This window comes from Aythya ferina (assembly GCF_964211825.1).
Source record: "Aythya ferina genome assembly, chromosome: 6".
Lineage (NCBI taxonomy): Eukaryota > Metazoa > Chordata > Aves > Anseriformes > Anatidae > Aythya > Aythya ferina.
The window spans coordinates 2,444,294-2,471,267 of record NC_140303.1 but is presented as its reverse complement, the minus strand read 5'-3'; the positions used below and the strand labels follow the sequence as shown (position 1 = coordinate 2,471,267).

The 26,974-nt window shown below is 37.4% G+C and overlaps 1 protein-coding gene across 6 annotated transcripts in view; it reads right to left on the bottom strand.

The window, feature by feature from the left end:
- TRAK2 (trafficking kinesin protein 2) overlaps nucleotides 1–26,944 on the bottom strand; it is a 35,365-nt gene extending 8,421 nt beyond the window's left edge. Inside the window, exons 1-15 of one of the 6 annotated variants that reach the window (XM_084523404.1) lie at nucleotides 26,819–26,944; nucleotides 14,216–14,546; nucleotides 13,070–13,261; nucleotides 8,988–9,041; nucleotides 8,373–8,443; nucleotides 7,634–7,750; nucleotides 7,207–7,416; nucleotides 5,321–5,399; nucleotides 4,682–4,812; nucleotides 4,409–4,483; nucleotides 3,050–3,187; nucleotides 2,017–2,096; nucleotides 1,181–1,381; nucleotides 750–1,048; nucleotides 126–404 (exon numbers count right to left, since the gene is read on the bottom strand). In XM_084523404.1, coding sequence (XP_084379530.1) covers nucleotides 126–404; nucleotides 750–1,048; nucleotides 1,181–1,381; nucleotides 2,017–2,096; nucleotides 3,050–3,187; nucleotides 4,409–4,483; nucleotides 4,682–4,812; nucleotides 5,321–5,399; nucleotides 7,207–7,416; nucleotides 7,634–7,750; nucleotides 8,373–8,443; nucleotides 8,988–9,041; nucleotides 13,070–13,261; nucleotides 14,216–14,252 — 1,963 coding nt within the window. In that variant the 5' untranslated portion in view covers nucleotides 14,253–14,546; nucleotides 26,819–26,944. Of the gene's footprint in view, nucleotides 1–125; nucleotides 405–749; nucleotides 1,049–1,180; nucleotides 1,382–2,016; nucleotides 2,097–3,049; nucleotides 3,188–4,408; nucleotides 4,484–4,681; nucleotides 4,813–5,320; nucleotides 5,400–7,206; nucleotides 7,417–7,633; nucleotides 7,751–8,372; nucleotides 8,444–8,987; nucleotides 9,042–10,621; nucleotides 13,022–13,069; nucleotides 13,262–14,215; nucleotides 14,547–25,929; nucleotides 26,063–26,818 lie in introns of those variants that run through there. The other 5 variants (XM_084523406.1, XM_084523405.1, XM_084523407.1 and 2 more) reach the window with 5 other exon arrangements.
- Nucleotides 26,945–26,974: the final 30 nt, after the last annotated feature.

The following is a 26,974-nucleotide window of genomic DNA, read 5'->3' as shown; positions in this document are numbered from 1 at the left end:
CACTGTAATCATACAACTGAGCACATAAACAGTGATGAAGTCCTTGCAAAAAAAAAAAAAAAAAAAAAAAAAAAAGCAGAAATTGGCATGCAAACAGAAGAAAAACCACTAACTATGCTTCTTACCAGTGAGTGGTACTGCTACTGAAGTAATAGGTGGCAGGAAAATCCCTGACCCTTGCTTTGACACTGCACACTTCTTTTTCTCCAGAAAGGATGGTTGCACTTGAAATGTTATACCTCCTTCACCTTCTTCCTCATCATCCTCCTCCAAGTCAGAGATGTGGTGCACACTATCATCAGTCAGAGGGGTAAAACCTTTTGTAACAACACCTGGTCTTGGGTCCAGAATGGTGCCTAGGTTGGGTCGAGCAAGCTGCTGCCAGTGAAACAGGGTCTGAGATCCTGGTGTGACAAAAGAAGGGTTCCCGAGAGCCATTACTTACAATTACACTGAGTTACAAGAATGCTTGTTATAACAATCTCAGCCAACTGGTGCTGACATTGATAAACATAGTGTGATTGGATGGCAATGCCAAGCACAAGAAAAAGCCTAACACTTAGCACCTTTATAAGAAAGCCAAGTACAAAGCAACACTCTGGTGAGCTAGCTGGTACATAGCCAGCAAATGCTACTCCTTCCTCTTATTACATATTGCATCTACCTCTACACACACCAACAATAATTTAGTTGGCAAATTAATGTGAAATCTTTTTCTGCTGTTAGGAGAACGAAGATCATCCTCTTACCTTCAATGGGCTTGACAATTTGCAATTTTTCTGGTAGGAGGACACGGAGGTTACTAGAGCTGGCAGAGAAATCAGTGAATTCTGAGTTTGTACCCAAGGAAAAACAGCTTTCTGTTGGTGTATTACTACCACTTGCTCCTTCTTTCTGCTCAGCCAGCAAACGCATTTTTCGCTCCCATTCCTCCTCAAAGAACTGCTTCTCGCTCAGGTAGTTCTGATGACGGAGGGAGAGCCTGTGCAGAGCTGTGACTAAGTCATTGTCCCCAGGAGTTCCTGGCTGGCCACACTTATGCGTGCCCCTGTGAGAAACATGAAATAATAATAGATATTAAGACTAGCAAATTAAATATTTCTCTCTTTTACATGGCAGGGGTCCAGTGTGGATTTAGTTTTAAGTCACTTAGTTTAGAAAGACAGACTGTGTTTCTTACTTCAAATTCTTCTCAGAGCTGCTCCTCTGGGTCATCTGTGTGTGTCCCTCCGAATGTAAGCCAGACTGAAAAGGCTTTGCTGTCATAACAACACTTAACCTATTAGAACCAGGAATTGGTAATGGGACAGGAAAGGAAGACGAGCGTCCACGAGTGACATTAGCAACCTTGACAGTGTCGAATACTCGTTTATGTTGACCCCTGCAAGAAAATTAAGGAAACAAACATGAGTTTCAGAAACATTTTTCAAGGGATAACAAAGTTTTGAGCAACAGATTTGCAAAAGATAGCAGAGACTGGACTAAAAAGATTTAAGCCCAGAAGAACAGGATTGCCTAACACACCCATGTTTTAGGGAGTACTGCTCTAATAAATATCTGAATTACCACTTTGATCTGAAAGAACAAAACAGTCTATTGATAACCACCTGATAAATTTCAGGAGCTTATATTTAACTCTTGCTCAAAAGTAAAGTCTTCAGGAATAAGTCTTCAGCTTTATAAACTGTTATCAGTCTTTCAGCTATAATTTCATTTGCCAGAGATTTTTATATAAGCAGTAAAAGTGATAAAACTAGTGCTGTGTATCAAAGCATCTGCATCAAAAATCTGAGAAACTGAAGAATGAAATAACATTTTAGCAAATTCCCAGCTTCCTCATAGAATCAAATAATAGCAGGCTTTGAAGTTGAAAAGTTACAAATACTACAAAAAAAAAAAAAAAAAAATTATCAGAGTGAACATTCATATTTATAGATTTCCGGAAATCAGTTTCACCTTACTTAATACAAGCACATGAACAAGTATTGAAATGACACACAGAATCTAAAAACATACTTCTGCTTGGATAGAAGAGATTCATCACCCTGACTCAATTCCTTACGCATTGTCCCTTCAATTTCTGCTGCAAGGGAATCCTAGAGAAAAATGGGAACCAGAAGAGTTTACACATTAATAGAAATCTTCTTCCTAACAATTTTAACAGAAAATTTTAAAATACTCTAAAATTTCTTTTTCTCCTCATTATGTTTCACACTGTGTGTAATACACAAACCTTTCAGTCTTTGAAGGCGATGGCAAGCAGGAGAATTTTTACACCATAATTACACCTAAATATAACTGGTTTGGGTTCAGTTGTTCAGTTTTCATTTTAAAAATCTGTTCTTTTTTGGTACTTTTTATGTTAATTTCTTAAATTAAGCTACAACTGTAAGAGCACTTCTTAAGAGGTCAAAAACATACATGAAGGATTCTGTATATGCAGAATGATCAACCAAAGCCTGACAAGTCCCAGCACAACTCAGAAATTTGTGAGTACACTACTCAGAATATACCTGACAGAAGAAGAGGAAAATAAATGCTTTTTTTTTCCCATTGGTTTAGTTATATTCAGCCTAAGGTTATATATTTCTGATTATGCTTAAAATTTAATCTCACAAGATAAGGAGATGAAGAGATAAAATTACATCATAAACTACATAAAGAAAGAAAAATGCAGTTTGAACTCTCAAAAAAAAAATATGGTTTGTTTCTTAAAGAAATGTTGTCAAGTTATAAAATTTAATACACATATACAGGCACAATGGAGCACTAGCTATTGAACATACCAATTCCTGTACTTAACAGAAAAGTCATATAAAAAGGAAAAAACATTTTAATATCTCAAAATGGTAAGTGAATTATTAGTTTACTAAACATTAAATTGTCAGAAATGTACACATTAAAGAAATGAAAAACTGTTAGCTCAGTTCCTTTGCCTATTACGAAATCGTTTCCACTGCAGCTCCTGTAACAGCTGTTTTACAGTTCTATGCTATTACAGGCCCTATATGTGCCAGTAGGTATACACCATGCTAGCAGTATTTGTTACCACAGGAAATGCTCCACATGACTGGGGATGGCAGAGACAAGCAACAGAGCGGACTCTGCTGCGCAGCAACTTCACTTCTTCTTGTGATTCATGCAACATCCCTAGACACTCTGTGTTCCGATCTTGCAACTCATGTAGCTGAAAGAAAAAAAGAGTATGTGATACCACTGAACTTCAACAGAAGCAAATAAAATACACAGTGAAGCTGAGTAACTCCTACAGAAAACAATATAGATGGGACTATAATATTTCTCCCACCGCACATCACACACCAACATCTGGAATTGGAAGCAGTAACAGACAATGCTCAGCATATCACCCATACCAATTTTAATTGTGACACATATATACTCAAGAGTATAAAATTCAAAGTAAAACACATTGAAAAACTCTGCAAATTTTGATGCAAAAGTAGCAAAAGAGAATAATCCTTAAAGATCTAGTGAGCTACAGTATTGATATAAGCAGTAATATTCACATGAAAGCACTCCGTTTCTCATAACTACTACTAACAACAAAATTTACCTAGTTTGAACACCTTGTTTGCCTTTCAGACTCCCGTGAACTACAAAAATATTTGTGTAGACTTAACTAAACATAGTTATTCTTTTTCCCCTATCATTTGACTCCAACCACAATGAAAAATTAGAAGTTTTAAATAAATAAAAGTTCTTGCTGCTTTTATGTTGGTTTCAGCTGGGATAAAGTTAATATTCTTCCTAGTAGCTGGCGTGATGCTATGTTTTCTATTTAGGATGAGAATAACACTGATAACACGCTGATGTTACAGTTGTTGCAGAGCAGTGCTTACACTAAGTCAAAGACTTTTCAGCTTCTTGTGCTACCCAGCCGACAAGGAGGCTGGCTGCCAGTGCATGAGGAGCTGGGAGGGGACAGAACAGACAGTTGACCCAGAATAGTCAATGGGGTATTCTGTAACAAACGGCATTGTGCTGAACAATAAATATGAGGGAGTGTTGGCTGGCAGAGGGGTGTGCTGCTGCTTGGGGTCTGGCTGGACATTGGTCAGCTGGTGGTGAGCAATTGCACTGTCCACCACTTGCTTTGTATATTCTTTTATCATTATCATTATTATTATTTTCCCCTCCTTTTCTATCTTACTCAAGTTTTACCTCAATCTACAAGGTTTTTTCCCCCTTCTATTTTTTTTTTTTCCAATTCTCTTCCCCATCCCACTGGGGGAGTGTGGTGATGGGAGTGTTTGAACAAAATGCAGTGCTTAGCTGCCTGACAGGTTAAACCACAATAGTCATTTAGTTTTTTTTCTCTTGTACTCTCTTTACCCGCCCAACCATCCATCCATCCATTTATCCACCCACCCACAAAAGCCTTAAGTACCTCTACTGTCAGTTGTCTCTGAGCATCTTTGGAAGCTTGTAAGTGAAGTTTCAGCTCTTCCTTTTCAATCACATGCTGAAAGCACAAAAAAGCGCTAATTATTTTTTTAGCCAATTCCCCTAAGGAAGGTGATCCTTGCCATTCTTTCATGAAACAGCCACTTTCTTGTGATATAACCCTTGATCTGCAAGTAATTTTTTACCCACTATAAGCATGCACATATGTACATGAATGGCGCAAACACACACACACACTCCATCAGCAGTCCCTTACTTCTTTGAGTTTATGCTGAAGATCAACAATCTGAGACAGAAGGGATGAGATCTCTTCCTGGTAGCGAACCAGCTCCTCACTCTTCTCTGACAACTCCTCTGTTATTCTGGAAATTTGAGCATTTGTTTGCCCTACAAAACATAAAAGCGACTTAAAGGAATGGAAAAGGAAACAGAAAGGGAAACGGAAACGACTCACTCCCCCCAACTAACTGTAACAAAAAATATCCTGCCCAAAACAAGATAGTTGGAGTTTCTTGTATACTTGACCTGAAAGGATAGCAAAGTCATAGTAAAGCCTGATTGGTTTTGCATAGAGGTGGGACTACATATTTAGAAACATAACCTTTAAGCAACTAAATATCTATCTTATTTATTTCTAAACAACAGAAAATCTTCCATCAGTGCTAACCAATTGAGTTAGAAAAATTATTCTCTAACAGTGCTAAATATTTATTTTTTAAAATACTGTAAATTAGCAAAAATATACCCTTTCATTGATAGCAGTTATTGTACCATATAGATTTACTATAGGACTGAAATTACTAAAGCTCATTTTTCAGGGATAACTAAGAGAAGGTTTAGGCACTAGATGTTCAAATACTGTTTTGTTGTTGTGAGAAACAGCTTGGATACTCACGGAGCTCTTTAACACAGTCACTGACTAGCTGCTGTTCCTTCTCTTCATATGTAATGGTTTCTGTCTTCAGCTGGCAAGCCTTCAAAAAAAAAGTTAGTGGTTTTCCAATTTTAGTTTATCCATACATATATTAATGTTACAAGTTTTTATTTTGGATATTGTTACAACTGAAGAATTTCCCTTCTCTTTCTAATTTCTATGCATCTCTCTGTCCTTACTAACCATTTTTTTCCACCATAGTCTGTTTCCCTGAATTGTATATGACTTTTGAATAACAGACATCCAACCACAGACATATGAGCAAAACCTTCTCTCTCTCATGCCCCTACTAAAAAAAATATTCCAAAAATAAGTAATTTGGTAAGGAAATGTAAACCAACACAGTAATCAGAAGTAAGCAACTGAATTTGCTTTTGAGCTTCTTAAGGCAAAGAAGCTTTGAAAACTAAATTTTTAGCCAACTCCATGACAGTACTGAAAAGCTCTCAATAGAACAGCTTTTCCCCTTACTCCTCAACTGTTTTACTTAGACTGGAAATTTTCTGGGCCATAGACTGTATCACAACAGGTCTAAACACCATCAATCATAGTAAATTCCCATCCCCATTTGGACTGTCAGGATAATTCCTGATATTAAACTTTGCACACATCTATGTGCAAGTTCACAGGACTGCATTTGACTCACCCTAGTACTTAGTAATGGTGTTTGAAGATTGTCCAAACAAGCAGAAATACAGCTACACAAGTGTAGATAAACACTTCTTTATAAAACACTGTTACACAAAAATAAAAACGTGCAAATACAGGCTCAACATGATTGAGGCTACTTCAAGTCAGTGAAAGTTATGTTATATCACAGAATGATAGCAGTCTCTTTTTAATTTCATTCTTTCCCCCACTCTGTAAAATAGATTGAATTCACCCCGGTCCACAAAATTCTGTAATCATATATGGGGTTAGGAGCATAATAAAATAAATCTGACCTTTCCCTCTTTCTTTTCTGTTCAGCACTACTGAACTATCCATTTGTTCCTAAGAGTTTTAGGGAGTATGTGCATCTCATTCTGAATACTTTGGAGATAAATCAAGAAGAATGTATCTTTTCATATTAGAGAATTCTACTTCTCACTGTATTGTTGTAACAAGCTCAAAAAACATCAATCACCCAGCTTCCTTACAAAGAACACCCAAACTTTCTTAAAAGGAAAAAACAAACAAACACTCTTAACTGATTTCCCCTTTTACAAATTCCACTTTGCACCTCCAAAGACGACACACTGTGCATCTGCAGATTCTAAATCTTGTAACCATTGGTTTCATGAGTTCTATAGCCATTTGTTTTGTCTAGCCATTTAGTCCCTATGCTTGTAAAAGAACACTTACCTATATTAATGTTTTATACATGAAAGAGACCAATTAAAATATGGAAACTAATACCATAGTCAGAACTTACTGAGTCTTTAAGAGGATTTGAATGGAAGCTTAATACTTAAGACTGAATATACATTGACAAAGGTGTACCATCAACTCAAAGTTCAAATTCACAAAAGACTGCTACTAATTGCAGTCAGGTTTACACCAGAACTGGTCACACAAACTTGAGGACCTGATGAGTCCAACTACTTTTGCTGGGTGCTCACATAGGTTCCCCTATTTCATCATATACCATAAAGGTATTGAGAAAGGAGTACTAGAGGACTCCGAAAATAATGAATAGCAGTAAAGGAAACAGAAAGATGTGGAGGAAAAGTGTTTGGATATGATTTGCATACAGTGAAACAAAATAGTTATATATTCTGAGAGAAGCCTAGATGCTGGATTCTTTTTAACAATCCCAATTTATCTCATATCCGGCATATAAGGTACACACTGTAAGGCAGCTATACCTTCGAACGGAGAGCAAGGTTCTCCTCTTCCAACTCCCTGAGTTTATCTTGCAAGATATCCAGCTGCAAAAGACCTTGTGATACACTGAAAGACTCATTGAAACGAAGTGGTGTAGAACAGCTGGAATCTGTTTCACTTTCCTCAGAAGCAATTGAAACAATACGAAGTAGGTCATCCTTCTTCGATAGTTCATGCTGCAGCTGGTTAACCTAGCACAAAAGAAGATCACCAGCTTGTCAATTCTTGGACCAAGAAAGCTGACTGAACTATGGTAATTAGGAGAATGATTTCTAAGTGTACTTATGTAGTTTGAAAGCAGCAATCAACTGTTTTCACAATGAAATAATATGTTTTTATTAATCCTCTTCTCATCATCATAAAAAGATGGGAAAAATTTTAAAAAAATAAATAAAAAAAATCACTCACTTGATCTAGAGTTTGTCCTAACTGCTCTTCTAGTGCTTCATTCTGTTCTGTCAACAGGTGGTTTCGCTTAAGCAGGGCTTGTCCAATTCGAGCTGCCAGTTCCAGGTCCCGGTCCTTCTGCTCATAAAAAGTGTACAAGTGTCTACTTTTAATCAGATAAAGTTTAAATACAGAGTAATTTTAGATTTTCATAGCTACTGATTAACGCAGCACTCTGAGATCGCTACACACTCTCAAACGGATTGCTTCTGCAACACTGATAAAACAATGATTAATGTTTCATCCTTTGGATCCAAAACACATCCATAACTATGCTTCTCTTCCAGTCATTCTCAGTAACAGGGGGAGGGCACCTAACCTGGGTACAGTACTGGTGAGGTTATATGGGCTCTATTGTGTCATTCCAAGAAGTCACATACACTTATGCCTATTGTCTTTCAAGTAACAGCTTCTCCAGAAACAGACTGCTTAATTGGAATAGTGATGAGAAGGTAAAAGTCAAGTGGCACTTAGAAAGCAGAAGAAATCTCCTTCTTTCTCATTGCATGCTAGCTCCTATGAGGTATCCATAGCATTGCTAAATTTTGTTTCTGAGGTGGTGCAAATGACTGGACAGCTTCTCATGACCCTTATGCAGCTCCTGAAGATAACTGAAGCAAAAATTCCAGGAGATGAATAATTTCCTCAAATATGTGTCCTCAAATGTATTAACACAATTACATTACAGAGATGAGCATACCTCAGCTAGCAGATGTTTGACCACGTCAGTGTCACTGTAGGTTTTCTGTTCCACATTATCTGTGCCTAAAACTGAGAAATAAAAAGCGTACTTACTGAAGTTGCTTAAGTACAAGAAGACTGCTTGGAAGGGAGAGAATTAAAACACAGAGGACATTGTTTATACAAGCTCAAATAGAACAACTAGCTGTGGAAACTAGCAGAGGCTATCAAAATGCATCTTAATTTCAGAAGTATGAAACAATGCTCATTTAAGAGATTGATCCAAAGTACTGAGTATTTACAGCTTTCAGCAATATTAGCTAGAAGTTGAGGTGCTTGCACATCCTTCACGTTTAGAAAAAGGAGAAGAATCTCTTTAGATCAACTTTTTGAATACAGATAAGCTATTATCATCCAGCCTTTTGGGGAGAGAGAGAAGTAATGTATATCCATATATAGCTGAAAACACCTGCAGATTTTGTTGAGAACAAGTAGTATTTCGAAAACAAGACCAAGTCAAGAAGAAACAAAGAGCAAAAAGAATTTGTGACAACTCTGAACAGGACTTGGACCTAAAGTATAAAACGCTGTCTTGAGAAGCAGGATATGCTAGTAAATAAGAAATCTGAATTACCTTGTGCAAATTTGTGAGATCCAGCAAAGGAGGAGGGAGGAAGTTCAAAAAGAGCTACAGTTACAGGAAAGGAAAGACAGGGAAGAAAGAATAAAAAGGAGAAAGAATTAAAATTCAAGGAAATAGTCTACTGGGTTTGGCTGGGATGGAATTAACTGTCCCCACAGCAGCCCATATAGTGTGGTGCTCTGCACTTGTAGCTAGAATAGCATGGACAGCAAGACTGTCTTCACACCCCGCCCAGTGACCTAAACAAACTAAAGAGTTTTTCCATACCATATGACAGCATGCTCAGCAATAAAAGCTGAGCAGAGGGGAGGAGGGGTGGAGGGGACAACTCTTGTTATGAAAGCATCTGTCTTCCTGAGCAACTACTACGTGTATTGAGGCCTTGCTTCTCAAGACATGGCAAAATATTGCTTGCTGACAGCAAGTAGAAAATAATTGTTTTCTCCCTTTCCTTCTGTGTGGCCTTAAATTTGCTATTTTTGCTTTATGGACTCAGGACCATGAAAGCAAAGAAAGCAGCAAGATAAGTTGAATAAATATGGAAGTATCTACTTCAATTGGAGACATAAGTTAACTTGCTTTGAAACTAATTCTATCATCTCTGCATTGTAAAATTATTATGAGATTATTATGGGATTTGGTCTAAATCTATTTCTGAGATTTTTCTGCCTTGTTGAAACCTGATTCATGCTCTGAGTATATAGTAGTATTGGTTCTGTTAGTTGCTGTTTTTTTTGTCTTTGTTTTTACTGAGGGCTGCTGATGTGGTTATGAGATAGAGAAGTGCTAAGCTGAAGTGCTCACTAACTTTATATATGCACATTTGTAAGCTATGTACATGTATATCCGTTATGTAGGTAATGCACACAGATAACCTTGCATAGCATAACACTAAGGCTACATGCTAGGAACAAAAATAAGTTGCATTTTAGTATAGAAGAAAACTTACACAGCCTTGAAAGACAGGAGAAAAGAAAGAACAATACAGAAGAATGAGGTTTACTGAACTGTTTTTCTAATAGCTTAACAGGGAAGAAAAATGAAACTAACAAATCAAACACTTTTTATCAAGTAGATTAGTAGGCATAAAAATAAAACACATGCTATTAAGGAGTGTTGAACTTAAAGCACTGCCATTTGCTAACTCTATTGCCAAGTGGTGCAAAAATAGAAAAACATCCTTACAAAATTTAAAGTACCTGTCTTTGCATTTTGGAGGTCAGTTTTACTGTGCCACTTTGACATTGTTTGCTGCGAGGGCACTCATCTTACTAATATTTTGAAAATTCACTGCCCAATAACTTTCAGCCTTTAGCAGGCAGAATATTATAGCCAGCTCTCCTGTGGTAAGTATTCCCACCAGATCATTTCAAGTGGAAGTTTCTATCCAGTGCTAAATTGGTTTAATAAAGATCTGTTAGTTACATACACAGTTACTCTGAAAGGGAGGTTCCTAAAAACACAAACAAGTATATCTGCTCTGGTAAATGAAATCTCAGAACTAACAATTTTGAAACTTAGCTCCATACAACTTTTGTAACTTTCTTACACTACAGAAAAAAAATTATACATAGTTGTTATAACTCTCTACTGTGAACATACATGTGCAATTTCTGCTTACTCACCTCGCCATGGGAAGGCTGCAAACAACTCTTCATTTTGGTTAATATTCTTGTTATGTTGTGCCATGTTCCTTTATTCACATATACAAAGTAGTTCTAAGGACAGATGTTTTGTAATTTGAGGTTTCTTATTCTACCAAAGTTGAAGGAGAAAATATTCTTCTACCTCACAGAAGACTAGGTGAGTGCCAGTAGGAGCTCACACTAAGTGGATTGCTAATTAGATCCACCTTCTAATAGGCAGCAGTAGCTATAAAAAGAGGAGGAGCAAGTGCAGCAAGTATTGTATTGCTATTTTCCCCCTAGATGTCAAATACAACTTGACTCAAATCATAAGTTCACCATTCTTTACAGCAAAAGTTGCACAAAAATTTCCATTTGTATATAGAGGGAGAGATACATAAAATCCCCAAGTTATGCTTCACAACTATGATTATCACATTTATTCCCAATTCCAGTCACTACTAAGACAGACACAAACTTCAGCTAACAAGCTATTTAGCAGTGACTATAACTAAATACTAATTTGTATTTCTATCTGTCTGGGACCTTCCTGTAAATTCTCCTGTAAATTACTAGGCTCAGATGATAACAGTTACATTCCTTCTCTTTGTCTAGACAATTTCTAGGGGAAACAAAAAAAACATATTTCTCTTGAATTTATATGAATCAACAGTTACAACAGCTTTGACAGAGTTATACCTAACAGTGATCTTTTTAATTAACGTGATGAATTTCACATCCAAGTTGGGTAGCCAAATTTTAATCTCACATATGTTATGTGAGATTATGCATCTATGCATATGCATCTATGTTATCCCAAAATTCTAAGACAGACTTATTCTAAAGATTCACTTTTGGACAGAAATTTAAAATGATAGTTGCAGTGCATTTTTGAGAATATAAAAAAAAAAAAAGGAAACTGTTCAAAAAAAAACCCAAAAACATAAACAGACAAACAAACAAAAAAACAACTCTCAGAAGCAGATCGCTTTTTTATTTTCACAGTAGAAAATCCTGTAATTGCAAAGAACTTCTTTCTGGGTGAAAGAGGAAAACACCTGTTTTTGTAGTATTTTGACAGCCTTATGACTTAATCATGACTTAAAACCCCTGCCACCTCTCACTGCTTGGAAATGCAAGCTCACACTGACTTAAGTGTCTTCTCTTGGAGCAATGTGCTTCATTACACTGGAACTGCAGGCACTGACCAGAGACACATTTGATATAAAGTTGCTATCAGCACTGACAGACTTTGATCCCAACTCTTTCTAATTAAAGCTTAGAGATAAGTACACACCCCACTGACTACACACAATCATTTCAATTGAACTATAAAAGTGGTCGCTCAATATAAAATTATTTGTTTACAATATTATTGTCAGAAACAGACCAAGCAATAATCATTAAGTGGCTTTCAAAATGCTTTCCACAGTTAAAAAAAAAAAATTAAGCATCCAAGTTTAATCAATAACAAGCTTGCTTTAAATCAGGGATTGCTGCATGTGTAAAAGGTAATATGTTACTTTTACTTAATCATTTGCTATACACCCTGGGTGGAGGCTGAAAATACAAACAACAAAAAATCCCTGTGCAGAGGTGACACATACGTCAAAGAGGCATTCATTACAGAGAAACAGTAAGTTGAACTTAAATACCAAGTTAACTCTCCCAAGTGGTTCCTTCCAATATAGGGAGTAAACAGGACATAGCCATTTCTCTAAACTGTTTACAACATTCCCCTCTTTTCACATGAAAACACTTGAAATTACAGGCAAATTACTGTTTAGTTCTTTCTGGCAACCTTTATATATGTTTAAAATCAAATGGTATAGAAGGTTTCTTCACATGATATGATGCTGTTCAATTTCATCTTAATGATCTGCTATCTTTAAGGATTGCTGTAATCACAACTGACTGGCAGCAAAAAGTTACTTAGTATTTTCAGAACCTGAAGGCAGTGATCAACATCCACATAGTACCCACCTGCCCAACATTCACAGATTTGTATCTCCAGAAGAAACAATTAATAGCATTTCCAAAGCAACATTGACACACAACATCAGAACAAATACCATCAAAAGAACCATAGCATTGTTAACGTTCCTGAAAACAGAACTGCTGCATACTCCATACCTCTCGTATCACATCTAATCTAACACAATTCTAGGTTCCTTCCTCTTTTTCACTACCAGATGTTTCTACTCTTATTTCTAAGTGAAATCTAATGATTAGGCAGGCAGCCATGGGACATGCTAGCTCAGCTCTTAGAATGACAGAGCTGAACAACAAGCACTTCCTCTGTACTCAGCTTTTCATTCCACCTCTGCAAAAATGTACAGATTTGAACATTACACTTAAACATTAACCAGTTTATATTTACATTTTGCTCTTCAATAAATCTCAATGTCAAAAAAAAAAAAAAAAATTCTTAGGCCCAGGTATACTCACTCATGTAACGGAAGGTCTCCTCATCATGAACTGGAGAAGAGATTTTGGGAAGACAGCCATGGCAGTTGGACTGAATCCAGTCTTGATTTTCATACAGATACAGAGAGTCCACTCGTAACTTGTAATCTGGCAACTGTTCTTCTAGCATGCTCACCAATTCTACCTCAGGGAGGTCCTCAGTGGAGCAGACATCTAAAAGTAAGTAAATGCCACTAACACTACATTACAGGACATTGAATATGCCATATATTTATTATATGGTACAGTAGTATAGATTCTACATACTATAGAATACTTTCATAAACCTTCAGTAGGTTTGAAAAAATTCTTCTGTACTGGACAAATTACCAGAAAACTGATTGATATTGTGGCATTTGCAAATTCCTCATCCCCAAATGATTCCATAACTTTCTGCAAAGCTGTTCTATCCATGGCTCCGTCTGACTTCTTAAATACAGTGCATTTAATGAGCTTCAATTTGTATCTTTCCCTGCTTATTGAACTAAAACACAAACCTACATTTTAGCAGCAGATGATTTTGTAAGGTTTCATTGGCTTTAGCATAGTTACAGTTCTGTTTCCTGAAGGAAATTCACATACTTCTTTTTCTTCTGTTTATCATTTTGTTTGGTAATTGACATAGGCTTGAATAAAGTAAATAGAAATATCAATGGAATACTGCCTTAAAATCAGACAACTTAAATACAAAACTCTATTATCATCCATATGGAATCATGCTTTATGTGAACATGGTACCCAAACTTCTAAACAGTAAAATTAAGCTCTTCCTGTTTTTCCCCCTTATTCTCTTTGAGATTGTTGCAAAAAAGGAACAACAAAAAAGTTGCTGAAGTACTGCACATCAAAGGTATACAATGATTATCTTTTGAACATGTCCACCAAAGATGAAGACTGTCTTCAGTATCTTTCAGTGGAAGATATGTCAACATTGATAATTAACACTGAATCAAAAACATCTTACAATGGAAACTGATTTAACAAGCTAGTTAAAGGACTCACCGTTTTTGTTGATTTGCAATATCAGATAAGTAATACAAGGAAAATCAAATTCAAGGCAGTTTTCAGGTTGGTGTTATTTAAAATATTAGATACATTCAGGACTTGTAACAGATTTCTCCAACTTACCAGAGATGCTCTCCAAGACCCTGTGATCAAAATTCATGAGTCTTTTCTTCACAGTTCACTTCTTTAGAAATAACATTCTGTAGTCAGATTGTGCACTGTCCCCTTATTGCTTTGCTGGGAAGATGGCTTTGATTTCCAGTATGAGGGCCAGCCATCAAGCTACCAAGATGCTAACAAGTCTGGCATCAACTCACTTCTGTACATGGATTTGTACTCCAGATCTATTGCTGTCTTAGGACACGCTCATTCCTTTCATCTGACTTACTACTCAGCAGAAATGTCTATAGGATATCTCATATAAGCTTCACAAACTTCTCAGCTCAGCCATCACCTAGAAATAAAACAAGAAGAACACCAGAGCTTAACAGATTTCACGCTTTCAAATGAGATCAGTTGATTAACATGACCTCTTTTCTTTCAGACTGAGTTTCCTCCCTGTACAACCACTTAACCTCCCAAAATAAAAATAAATTAAAAGATTAAAAAAAATAAAAAATCCTTAGTCTAAACATTACATTATATATTAAAAGTGTCATTAAAAATATGCCTTTTCCCTGCAAACGTGACATCTCACCTTCACCACTGACTTTGTCAATTACTGTTTGTTTATACCATTCCTCCTCTTCCACATAATATTTAGTATACGACAAGCTCATTCACTGTAATGAGGCACTTTCCTTCAACACTGAAGGACAGCAGCTTCAACTAAAGACAAATTTTTGTTCAGGCTACTAAGTGCATTTAAAGCAATGGGTTTTAAAGGCAGGATTTCAAAAACATCATTCTGAACATTAAATTGGCATAAAGAAATTTTATTGGACTGCTGTCTTCAATCTCTTCCACTTTAGAAGTCCACTAACTAAGATTTGGATCTATCAGAAATCTACAATTTTATTACAGACTGATGATCTTCCATGTAAAATCTAAGAGTAACCCTAGACAAAAAAAAAATAAAAACGCAAGAGAACAAGGTGTCATTTTTCCTCTTCTACATTCACTGAACATGTGATTCTCTTTAAAGCTTACATTAATTTCAAATTTGCTCTCAAGAGTTTCCCCAAGCACAAACACAAATTTGTCTTGTTGTCTGCAGGAATCTTTCATTTGACACGCTCAGAACAGACAGAGCTTTTTAAAGAAAGCCAAGAGCCTGCCAGCTTATCTGCTTGTACAGTTTAGCAGATCAAGAAAGAATTTTCTTCCATTAAAGTCAGCTTATACTTATGAACAATACCTTCTTCCTTTGTATTTTATTTACCTGTTTTAATTATTATCTATATTAGGTACTTACTAAGAACTGTAGGACTGAGATTTCAGAAACATTTGTTATTTGAAAGTTAATTTGTTATGGGACTTTGATTCTTAGTGATGTAAGACCATTTATTCAATTTTTATATTGAGACTCCTCTTGCATTATATTATGTATTTCTGTCAATGATCCCCAGGTCCTTTTCTGCAAAGCTGCTATCCAGACTGTTAGCCCCCCGCATGTACTGGTACACAAGTTTATTCATCCGCAGGTGCATGCAGGACTTTGCATGCAGGACTTTGGCATAAAATGCCAAAATCTGAAACGCAAGACATCCTGACTGAACTGAATAAGCACTTTTTTTTGTTTGTTTTGTTTTGTTTTTTAAACCATGACAGTGACTGAGCACTGGAAAAGGTTGCCCAGATAGGTTGTGGAATCTCCACCTTTGGAGACATTCAAAAGCCACCTGGAGATGGTCCTGGGCAGGCAGCTCTATGTAGCTCCACTTAAACAAGATTTATTTCTCAGTTAAACAAGTACTTAAAAGGAAAAAGCCTCACAGCAGTTCTTACTGTGTTTGTGATGTAAACCACATTTGACATAAGGAAAAAACACCTCACAAGGCAAGGTGGTTTGGGTCTATTTTTTTCCATTAGACATGCCAAGATTACATTCCTTACTTTGCAAGTGTGGTATTGAGGGACTTCAATACCACAGTATTAAATGTTGATCAGAAGGAAGAACAAAAATTTAAGAGACACAACTGTTTAACAAGCAGTTAGATAGGCCTTACTAAATAAACTGCATAAAAATGCAAAATTACTGTTTCTTTTGGTTATTCAAACTTTAATCTCAAGACTGTTATGCTGTTGTATGAACTACGGTTATGACCTCTACCCTAAACCATATTCAAAAGCTGTCAATTAAACAAATCCAAACCACATTAAAGGAAGAAAGATAGCACAGTTACAAGACAATGCAGCATTATACGAGTTGTGACTAGTCAGAGCCTGAGGCTGGTGATAAAAATTTGCAATGACAATCCTGCCCCACAGATGAGATATGTCAACATCCATAGATATGGTTTCCACCTACATTACATTTGTAGTGTTACTAATGTATAAAGTGCAATTACAAAAGGAATTAATTAAAAGCAGTACAAAGAGATGGAAGGCATCCCACAAAATAATCACCACAGGACACACAAAATCAGTCCTATTTCTAGGCAGAAGTCTTCATGCAGCACAGAAGCTACAATTCTACAGTAAATACCTTAATCCTATACTCATTTTGCACAGAAATCTCATGGAAGTATTGTAACACCAGAGTTGTCTGTGTCTGATACGCCCCAAGCATGGGGCTGTGCCACCTACCAGTAGTAACTACGCCATTTAAGCATCAAAGCAGCAAACTTTTGATAAAAATTATTAGAGTCCAGAGCTTATTTTATTGTTCATTATTAGTGACTGTAATCTCCAAACTTAAGGAAGTCCTGTCTGGACTAAAAGATCTAATTACTTATTTAATAAATAACTGTAAGTATTCTATACAAGTCAACCCTGATTAATATTCCAGACACCTGAAAGTGAGGAAATTTGTAACTAATGCCTGATTTTTCTTGCTTTTTTCTACCTCACAAAGTTTCTTCTCTTGTCCAATTTTAAAAACATTTAAAAGGCAGAATCCTTCTTTTAATCTGTCACTTCTGCAGCTTTCCAGGAAGCCAGGGGAAATCAGAGGAATGGATCAACATGAGCACAATATTTCTTATCTATTGACACTCAAGCTTTTATCGATTTTGTCTACTTTAAATAGTCATATGACTTGAAACAGATTTACCTGAGAATTTGAAGACTGTCATTAGCAAAGACATTATCTCTGCATTTAAGTGACATCAGAAATGATGGAGACTACTGAGACACAAGTGGCTGAAATACTTGGAAGATTCCAAGTGCACGTTTATAAGGCCAAAATTCCAAGCAGCAAAAAAAAACCAGGCTTATCTACTGTCTGTGCTTAGACTAACTTTCCAAAATGATGAATCAATGGCAAAATTTATAAAGCTGAAAATTCCTGTTCTACTTGATGAAAGTTACTATTCTTGCATACTTGCAATAAATGCAAGTATTTCTCTAAAATAATATAAAAATATTATTTTCAGTAATAGTAAGGACATAAGGAATGGCTGCTTTTGCATTAAGATTTCATTAAGTTTTATTTTAATCTATGCAAGTAGTGTAAACTCAAACAAAAAAAAAAAAAGGTCATAACCAATTTGTGCTATATATAGTGAAGTTACTATCTATGTGTAAGACACAGTTCATATACCGGTGCAAGTGTTTTGTAAAATAAAACAGAATTAGCCATCCATATTCTACAGGTATAGTCATAGGTACAAGCTGTGGGAATATAAATGTTGTTTTTGCAGAGTTACATTGTTTAGAAGGAGGGAATGTGGTACTGAGATATGCTTACAGTGATAAGAAAGTTTAGCAGGCAACCTTGTAAAATGCAGACAACCAGACTCCTTAGGACAATTAGGTGAAAATCATGGTATCAATTCAAGTCAGATAAGTGAAGAAACATTACCACTTCAAGCAGTAAAAATGTCAAAAGAAATTTGAAAGTTAACAGGCCGGCAACTGAAGGCCATGCATTGTTTGTGAAGCATCAGATAGATTGTGAATCTGGATTACCCACTCAGTGGGGAAACAGAGGGTCCTGTCATCAAAAAGTATATAAACTGTGTTTTGGAACCAGTTAGTGCGCTCTTCTGCTTGTGGGGTGCCCGCCATTGCAATCGCAAATAAATTACTACTTCACTGAGATCCTCGCCTGAGCCTAAGTTATTGGCTGCGGAGTGTTTCTCACAAAGCTGATGAAAATTTTCACATGCGGACTTACAACTTCTCCTAAATAAGCAAACTAGAAATAATATGAAAGTATGCAGTCTTACTCTGATATTTTATCAGCTACTATTTTCAACATTTCCTATAGTCTTACTGTCACATTTACTTATATGTGTATTTATAACTGGTCTGCCTTGAGTTTCAAAGTTTTCTTAAGTGTCACAGAAGAAATTTAATCTAGTACAGCAATACATTTCACAAACTGTATTCTAAAAATTATTTCCATTTTATAACCACGTGACAGTGGATGATATTAATTCAAGTAAATGTTTTATTTATATTTGGTTAACCACATTACAAAATACTTCCTCTGCATTTTTTTAAACCAAAACCTCGATAGTCTATAAAGAAAACAAACAAAAAAATGCTATACCATGTGTACTATGGTTATTTTTTTGTAACTGTTTAAGTTTGTTATTTTGCACGACGTGCACTTAGTTTTTATAGATCCATACAGCCAGGATGATTTTATAATAAAAAGAATCGCTGTGGAGTAATATGATATTTAATATGACACAGTTTCTTTACAACTATGATTTAATCTTCAAGTTTTAATAATTTTAAAATTGACATCACTTCCTCACAAGACTGGAACTAATCTCTCTTTTAAATAATCCAAAGCAGAAACAGCATTTATTGCTGGTCAATATCTGTTAAGCCAATGGGGGGGAAATAAATAATCTGGGTGAAAGTTACTAGAGCACCAGGCAAATATCAAGTTATTAGCTTGAAAGGACAACTTCATTTGTAAAATTCTTGAGCAGCCTGCCAGATAAGCAAGCACCATAAAAGTTAACGCTGTCTCTTTCAAAGCTTCTCATGGTTATTCCAGTGTGCCATGGGGCAACTTCTCCAGATATTCGACAAGCTTATGCCCTGTGCAGTACCTCCCTGAAGGGGACTCCATGACCCTTTTACTCTGCAGCACTGCAGTTATAGAACAATTCCCTGAGCAAAGCTTCCATCTGCAAGTTATAACTATACCTAAATACATATGGACAACATCCACAAAATTTACAACATGGCTTTAAAATACATAAGCCAACTATAAAATGATGGTTTAGAAATTCAAGGTAGTAAAATCATTCAAAAAGGTATGCCCAAAACAGAAGGCAGAGACTTTCTCAGCAATTGTCTTCCTCTTAATAACTACATATATATAGGTATTTAAAGAAAGAAAAATCACATGCACTTTGGAAAAAGCAGACAGTGAATACAGAAAAATGTAACATAATTTAGGTCCGATATTTATACTAGCAAAAGAAAAAGATTAAACTTTAAATGTGTTTGCTTACGTTGGAACACCACATTTAAACTATGCCTGACATTCAGAAGCTGAATCAGGAACTAAATGTCAGGTGTGGCATCTACTAAAAGCAGAACACAAATGAAAATAACTTGAAAACTGTCTTTGAGTACAGAAACTAAATGAAAGGTGAAAAACTAAACAAGATAGCTTATTTAAACTGAAAAATATATGAAAGGGTAAGAAAGAAAGTTGTTAATTAGGGAAATAACAGCTAAAGGATTGAAAAGTTATTTATAACTTGACCATTACTTTTTATGTTGTCATGATATTTGATATTTTGCAAGAGAACAGAGTGCAAAACACAAACAACACTGAGCTTTTGAAAAAAACAGAAGCTTACATTATCCTACTTTAAGTGATCTATGCAGTTCTTCCTGCTTTGTTCAATTTGTCCACCAGAGGCTCAAAAGAGTTACTGGTATCAGACGCACTGAAGAACACGCTTCTTGTTCAGCATACATTGTTGTCTGAATTAAACAGACTTTTTTTGTTGTTGTTAAAATTTGAAAATTAATTATCTCAAAAGCAGAAGTTTGTGCAGCATGCAAAAACAGCTCCACTGTCATCTTTTGCATTCTGTATAGCAATTGCAGAACAAAACTTTAACCACTATAATAATTTTCTGATATCACCTGCCCTTCCGGGCAATTTATCATTAAAAGAACTTCTTTGATAGATTTGGTATAGCCTCTGGCTCCAGTAATGCATGTTTTCTTGCTGAAGCTTTCTTTGATTAAATATTTTTAGTTTTGAGTAAGCGCTTCTCTGCATATTTTATGATCTTTATTATATAACCACACAAAACTCGTAATACAGAGGATTAATTTAGTTGGCACACACAAGTCTTTATTAGAATGTCAGAATTACAGTCAACTGTAAATGCCAGGCTATTTTCCCTTTATAAAAAAGGAATAAAGCTTTCAGTCTCCTACATTAACAGGAAAGATATTCAGAGACATTACTGATGAAGTAAAAGACAGCACCTCCATGTTCTTCCTTACTTTGCTGTACAAGAAAGCCCTAAAATTTCTTTCCTCCTCACTGTTCCCTCTTTCACAACCACATGTTCTCTTATTAAACAATGAACTGAAAAGAAATGCCAAGGACTGGTATCATACTGTTGTCAAGAGCAGAGCATATGAGTGCAACCACAGTGCACAAAAATGTTTTCTCCTGACAGGAGATTTGATTAATTTTTCCTTCAATACGTCAAAATATCTCAACCAAGATCAACTTGCAAAAGCAAGACTGTGGAATGTCTTAGAAAAGTTTAAATAATGTTGTAAAATGTTACAAATGATTAAGTCTTCTCTTTGTAACTGCCATTTTAAACAATTCAAGATGGATGCAAAAATGCCAGTTGTGCCACCTTATTTCAGAAAATAAATCAGAAGACTTCCTGAAAATAGAAAGAACTGAAAGCTGAGATGAGTTGCTTTTACGATTGGAAACACTAGACAAACAAATGTATGTGTTCATTTCTTCATGCATAAAAACTTAAAAACATATTCAAAATATGTCATCTATTTTGACATCATCCAAACTGAAATATAATCTCCATCCTTTACTGGATGCGGGGGGAAACTTAGTTACAAGAGATGAGGAAAAGGCGGAGGTGCTCAATGCCTTCTTTGCCTCAGTCTTTAGCGGCAATACCGGTTGTTCTCTGGATACTCAGTACCCTGATCTGGTGGAAGGGGATGGGGAGCAGGATGTGGCCCTCACTATCCATGAAGAACTGGTTGGTGACCTGCTACGGCACTTGGATGTGCACAAGTCGAGGGGGCCGGATGGGATCCACCCAAGGGTACTGAGAGAACTGGCAGAGGAGCTGGCCAAGCCACTGTCCATCATTTATCAGCAGTCCTGGAGATCGGGGGAGGTCCCAGTTGACTGGCGGCTAGCAAATGTGACGCCCATCTACAAGAAGAGCCAGAGGGCAGACCTGGGAAACTACAGGCCTGTCAGTTTGACCTCAGTGCCAGGGAAGCTCGCGCTGGGTGGATGAGGGAAAGGCCGTGGATGTGGTCTACCTTGACTTCTGCAAGGCTTTTGACACCGTCTCCCACAGCATTCTCCTCAAGAAACTGGCTGCTCTTGGCTTGGACTGGCGCACGCTTCGTTGGGTTAGAAACTGGCTGGATAGCCGGGCCCAAAGAGTCGTGGTAAATGGAATCAAGTCCAGTTGGAGGCCAGTCACTAGTGGCGTCCCCCAGGGCTCGGTGCTGGGGCCAGTCCTCTTTAATATCTTCATTGATGATCTGGACGAGGGCATTGAGTGCACCCTCAGTAAGTTTGCAGATGACACCAAGTTAGGTGCGTGTGTCAATCTGCTTGAGGGTAGGAAAGCTCTGCAGGAGTATCTGGATAGGCTGCACCGATGGGCTGAGGTCAACTGCATGAAGTTCAACAAGGCCAAGTGCCGGGTCCTGCACCTGGGGTGCAATAACCCCAAGCAGAGCTACAGGCTGGGAGAGGAATGGTTGGAGAGCTGCCAGGCAGAGAAGGACCTGGGAGTGATGGTGGATAGTCGGCTGAATATGAGCCAGCAGTGTGCTCAGGTGGCCAAGAAGGCCAACGGCATCCTGGCTTGTATCAGGAACAGTGTGACCAGCAGGGCTAGGGAGGTGATCGTCCCCCTGTACTCAGCTCTGGTGAGGCCGCACCTCGAGTACTGTGTTCAGTTTTGGGCCCCTCGCTACAAGAAGAACATTGAGGTGCTTGAGCGGGTGCAGAGAAGGGCGATGAAGCTGGTGAGGGGCCTGGAGAACAAGTCCTACGAGGAGCGGCTGAGGGAGCTGGGCTTGTTCAGCCTGGAGAAGAGGAGGCTCAGGGGCGACCTTATCGCTCTCTATAGGTACCTCAAGGGAGGCTGTAGCGAGGTGGGGGTTGGTCTGTTCTCCCACGTGCCTGGTGACAGGACGAGGGGGAATGGGCTTAAGTTGAGCCAGGGAAGTTTTAGGTTAGGTGTTAGGAAGAACTTCTTTACTGAAAGGGTTGTGAGGCATTGGAACAGGCTGCCCAGGGAAGTGGTGGAGTCACCATCCCTGGAAGTCTTCAAAAGACGTTTAGATGTAGAGCTTAGGGATATGGTTTAGTGGGGACTGTTTGTGTTAGGCCAGAGGTTGGACTCGATGATCTTGAGGTCTCTTCCAACCTAGAAATTCTGTGATAAATATACTGTTATTTGCTCTGTTTTCCATTTGAGAGCAATTGACTCTTCACCAGCACTTGGAAAGACTAAACTAGATTTGTTCTTCTGTGCAATTGTAGGATACGAGACAGCAGGCCACACCTAACACAAATAAAATTTCAACAATTCTAAGATTCTAAATTAATTTTCCAAAAGGAAGCCAAATGAATGAGACAATTATTCTAGAATTCTGAATTTTACTGCTAGTTTAATATATAATATAAAAACAATTTTATCAAGTCATTAAACACACTACTTTTTATTATTACAATTGAAATGTTGTCAAGTCAGCTAGTAACAAGAAAAATATTTTGCATTTCAAGGTTAATGAAACAGTTCTATTCTTATAGCAAACATGTCCATGCTGAATTGCTGCCAAAACATTCCTGGGACTACTGCTCAGAGGCAGAGAACAAATCCTCTAACAGTACATAGCAGGAGATGGAAATCAAAGTAACTTATACTGAAAAACAAGTCTGTATGAACTTCTTCTATCACAATTAACACTTGCTGCATTCCTAACACCAATGTTGCTTTCAGCCATTACCGTCCCTACAGAAACCTAGTAAGTGTTTGATTTTCCTCTCATGTAAGGAAAAAAAAATCCTTTTAAAGACTAAGCAAAGACAATCCTAACAACATACTACTAAATAACCATAAGCAAACCTTAACTATACACAGTTATAACATCAAGAAACTGATATATGAAAAGAACTGTAAGAAAACAGAACAAAAATAGAACCCCGTGCACGTCCTGGATTTCTTTGAATTTGTGGTGTGGGTAAGGGTTCAGAAGGAAAGCTGGAGAACACATCTTGGAAAATGGCGAATATCAAGAGGGTCACAAAGCTGGCCCCAACAATTCTCTCAGGCTTTTCATCCAGACTTAAGCCAAGACAGATTCACTTTAACTGTATGAAGTTCAACAAGGCCAAGTGCCAGGTCCTGCACCTGGGGTACAACAACCCCAAACAGTGCTACAGGCTGGGTGATGAGTGGTTGGAAAGCTGCCTGGCAGAGAAGGACCTGGGAGTATTGGTTGATAGGCGGCTGAATATGAGCCAGCCTATAGGCCATAGGTCACAGGTTAGACTCAGTGATCTTGGAGGTCTCTTCCAACCTAAATGATTCTGTGACTTTTTCTCCTTGTCAGTCATTTGCAATAATATGTGTATTACCATTAGGTGAGAAAAACAAACAAACAAATAAAAAATAAGTACAGGTATATAAGCTTTATGTATACGTGTACATGTACGCTGCTGCATATGATAGTTTGATAGCAAGGTCTTTGGCAAGTCCTCCATGCTTGGAGGTTGTCTATATCACCCTTACCACACAATGTAAAAATAACATATCCTTAAGAGAATTCTGTCTTCAACTGAAATGATGAATGCTACCCACATGAAATACCCATGTCAAGTTTTAATTACTACTTCTTTTCCATAAATGCACAATCAAAACATTACTACGCATATACGTTTATCTCTTGCAGGTAGATTTTATTTCTTCTTTTAGTTACTTTTTTTTTTTTAAAGAAAAAAAGAACTGTCATGAATCCAGTATTTGTTGATTAGGGAGTATAAAAATGTGATATACACTCATGAGGCAAAGTGCTGTGCTAGTATTTCATTAAAAATTTGTTAGAGGCTCTTCAAAAATTTAATCTTTTTGTCTATAAAGTATACTTATATACTTCAAAAGAGCGTAACGTTTTCCACTAAAATCACTAACGTTTTCAGGCTGATGCACAGCTGAATTCAGTCAAAAAAGTGATTTAAAGTTCTTAATATATACCCCAGCTAGTGCTCAGCATTTTAACAGTTACAATACTGTATTTATTAAAATAAACCAGACTGATCTATAAGACCCAGTCACCAGAGTACTGCTAGTAATCCAACCAGATAAAAGGATCTGTCATCTCTTTTGTAAACGTCTTCATGAAAATGTTATTTTTTTATCTTCTTGGAAAACTATTAACAAATCACGTTTATCCCTCCTAAAATATTGCCTTTCAACTGCACAATATTCACCACAGCAAGGCCCCTATTATATTAGGTGTAAAATATCAACAGAAATGCCTGTGATTTTCCAGCACTCTACTCCTTAAGTTATATTTTCAAACACTCATTATAGAAATTTGATAAACTTTATCAAATTATCAAAACAGTTTATCAAATTTCTATAATGAGTAAGTATTTGAAAATATATGTGATTCTGTGTGTGAGTTCTAACAGAGGACACCATCACTAAAGAGCTGTCAAATTTCAGGTATTAGTAATTCATTGTTTTCATATTGCCTGCTATATTAGAAGCACAATTAAAAGCAAGCAAGCAAACAAAAAAAAAAGTATGCACACTTTCAGTACAAGAATGAGGTAAACAACCTACTTAACTTCCCTGAAATGTATACATACCAACAGCAAGAAAGCAGAGATTCAAAGCAAAGGCAATGTAGTCAAGAAACACAGTAGTAGAAATAAATATTGAGCACACTTATCTGATTGAAAAGCATTATTTACTAGTTGTCTACAGTTAATTTCCTTTATGTTTCCTGAAGTCTTTAGAACCAGTGTACCTCCAAACAGACAAGATGATGTCTGGCTGTACCAATATGAACAGAGTGCCAAATACCTTCACATCTAAGGTATCACATCATCCCCTGTCTGTGCATCCAGTCAGGTAGTCTTAGTTGTGGACAAGAACTGGAAAGATGGAAAAAAAGACTAACAGGCTCTCCTTTAGACAATGGAATTAATGAGATCCAGCTTTCCATATATCTGTTCTACTTTTTTCCTTCCTTCTTCTGGCAAAATAAATTAAATTCTAGTTATACTATGACTAGTGGTGAAAATATATGAACAGAAAATAACAGATGAACTTCAGTATTTCCTACATAACATTCTTAGCAGCCAAGCATAAGTAATTAAATAAAATCTGCTAGTTGCAGGCTTTAGTGAATGGTTGCACCAAGGACCAAAATCTTAAGAAGTCAACAGATTTTTACTTGGAAATACACCTTTATATAAGAAAAACAAGTATATGAAAGCTAACCTGCTATGCTACCTTATAACATGTTGCGTCAAAAGTTATTTCCTAGTAGAGGAGGTATTTGCATTGCATTCTCACAATCCGTCAACAGTATCTCTGACAGAACAAATATGTTTTCAACAGCCTGTAGACAGATTCCTTTAAAAATAAATAAATAAATACAAGGTTGCAACTCCATATAGCACTTTGTCACTAGGGTGGCTGACAGGAAAAAAGCTATTATTACAGTTTACTCAGAAGATCAGAATGCAACACCACAATTAAAAAGTTTATGGAAGCCAAAATTTCCTTGCCCTCAAAACCATACGTATGATGAACCACAATTAAAATTTCATCAAGCTTTACATGAACTTCCAAGCAGAGCCCACATGATCTGGAGTCCATATTTTCATAACACAGAAAACTAGAAAGCATGCTGAAGGTCATACCATCTGCCATACCAGCAGTCACAGCCATCACTAACAAGGGTCTAGCACCTGACTGTAGTCTAAGTATATATATTGAACGGATAAAGCTTTAACTTAATGCATATCTACATTACCACCCAAAAACAAACAAAACAAAACATTTCTGCCAATTGCAACACAGGAAAGGATGAGGAATTCTTTGTTTGCCTTCCCTCCCCGGGAGGATACGCCACACGCGACAGCAGGGCTCGCCCGGAACCACAAGGCCAGGCAAGCGGGGACCCAGCCCCATGCTCTCAGCGCACGCCCAGCCGCGACGCGCCCGCCCGCAGCGCCCCGTGCCTGCGGCGGTACCGCCGCTCAGCGGGGGACGGCCCCAAGGGACAAGGGAGAGAGAACGCGGCCCCAAAGAGGTTAACACGCAGGGCAGAGAGAGGGGAGCAGGACAACAGTGCCACCCGAGCTCAGCGCCGAGGACACCTTACCCGCCCCGAGCCTGCTGCAGCGCTCCACCTCCCTACCCTCGACACCCGAGGTCGACGGGGATCCACGCGTCAGCCTGGACGTAATCAGCCGCCGGCTGAGGCAGGGCGGTGCTGGCTTCCGCCCTCCTGTGGCCGCGGAACTACAAATCCCAGCAG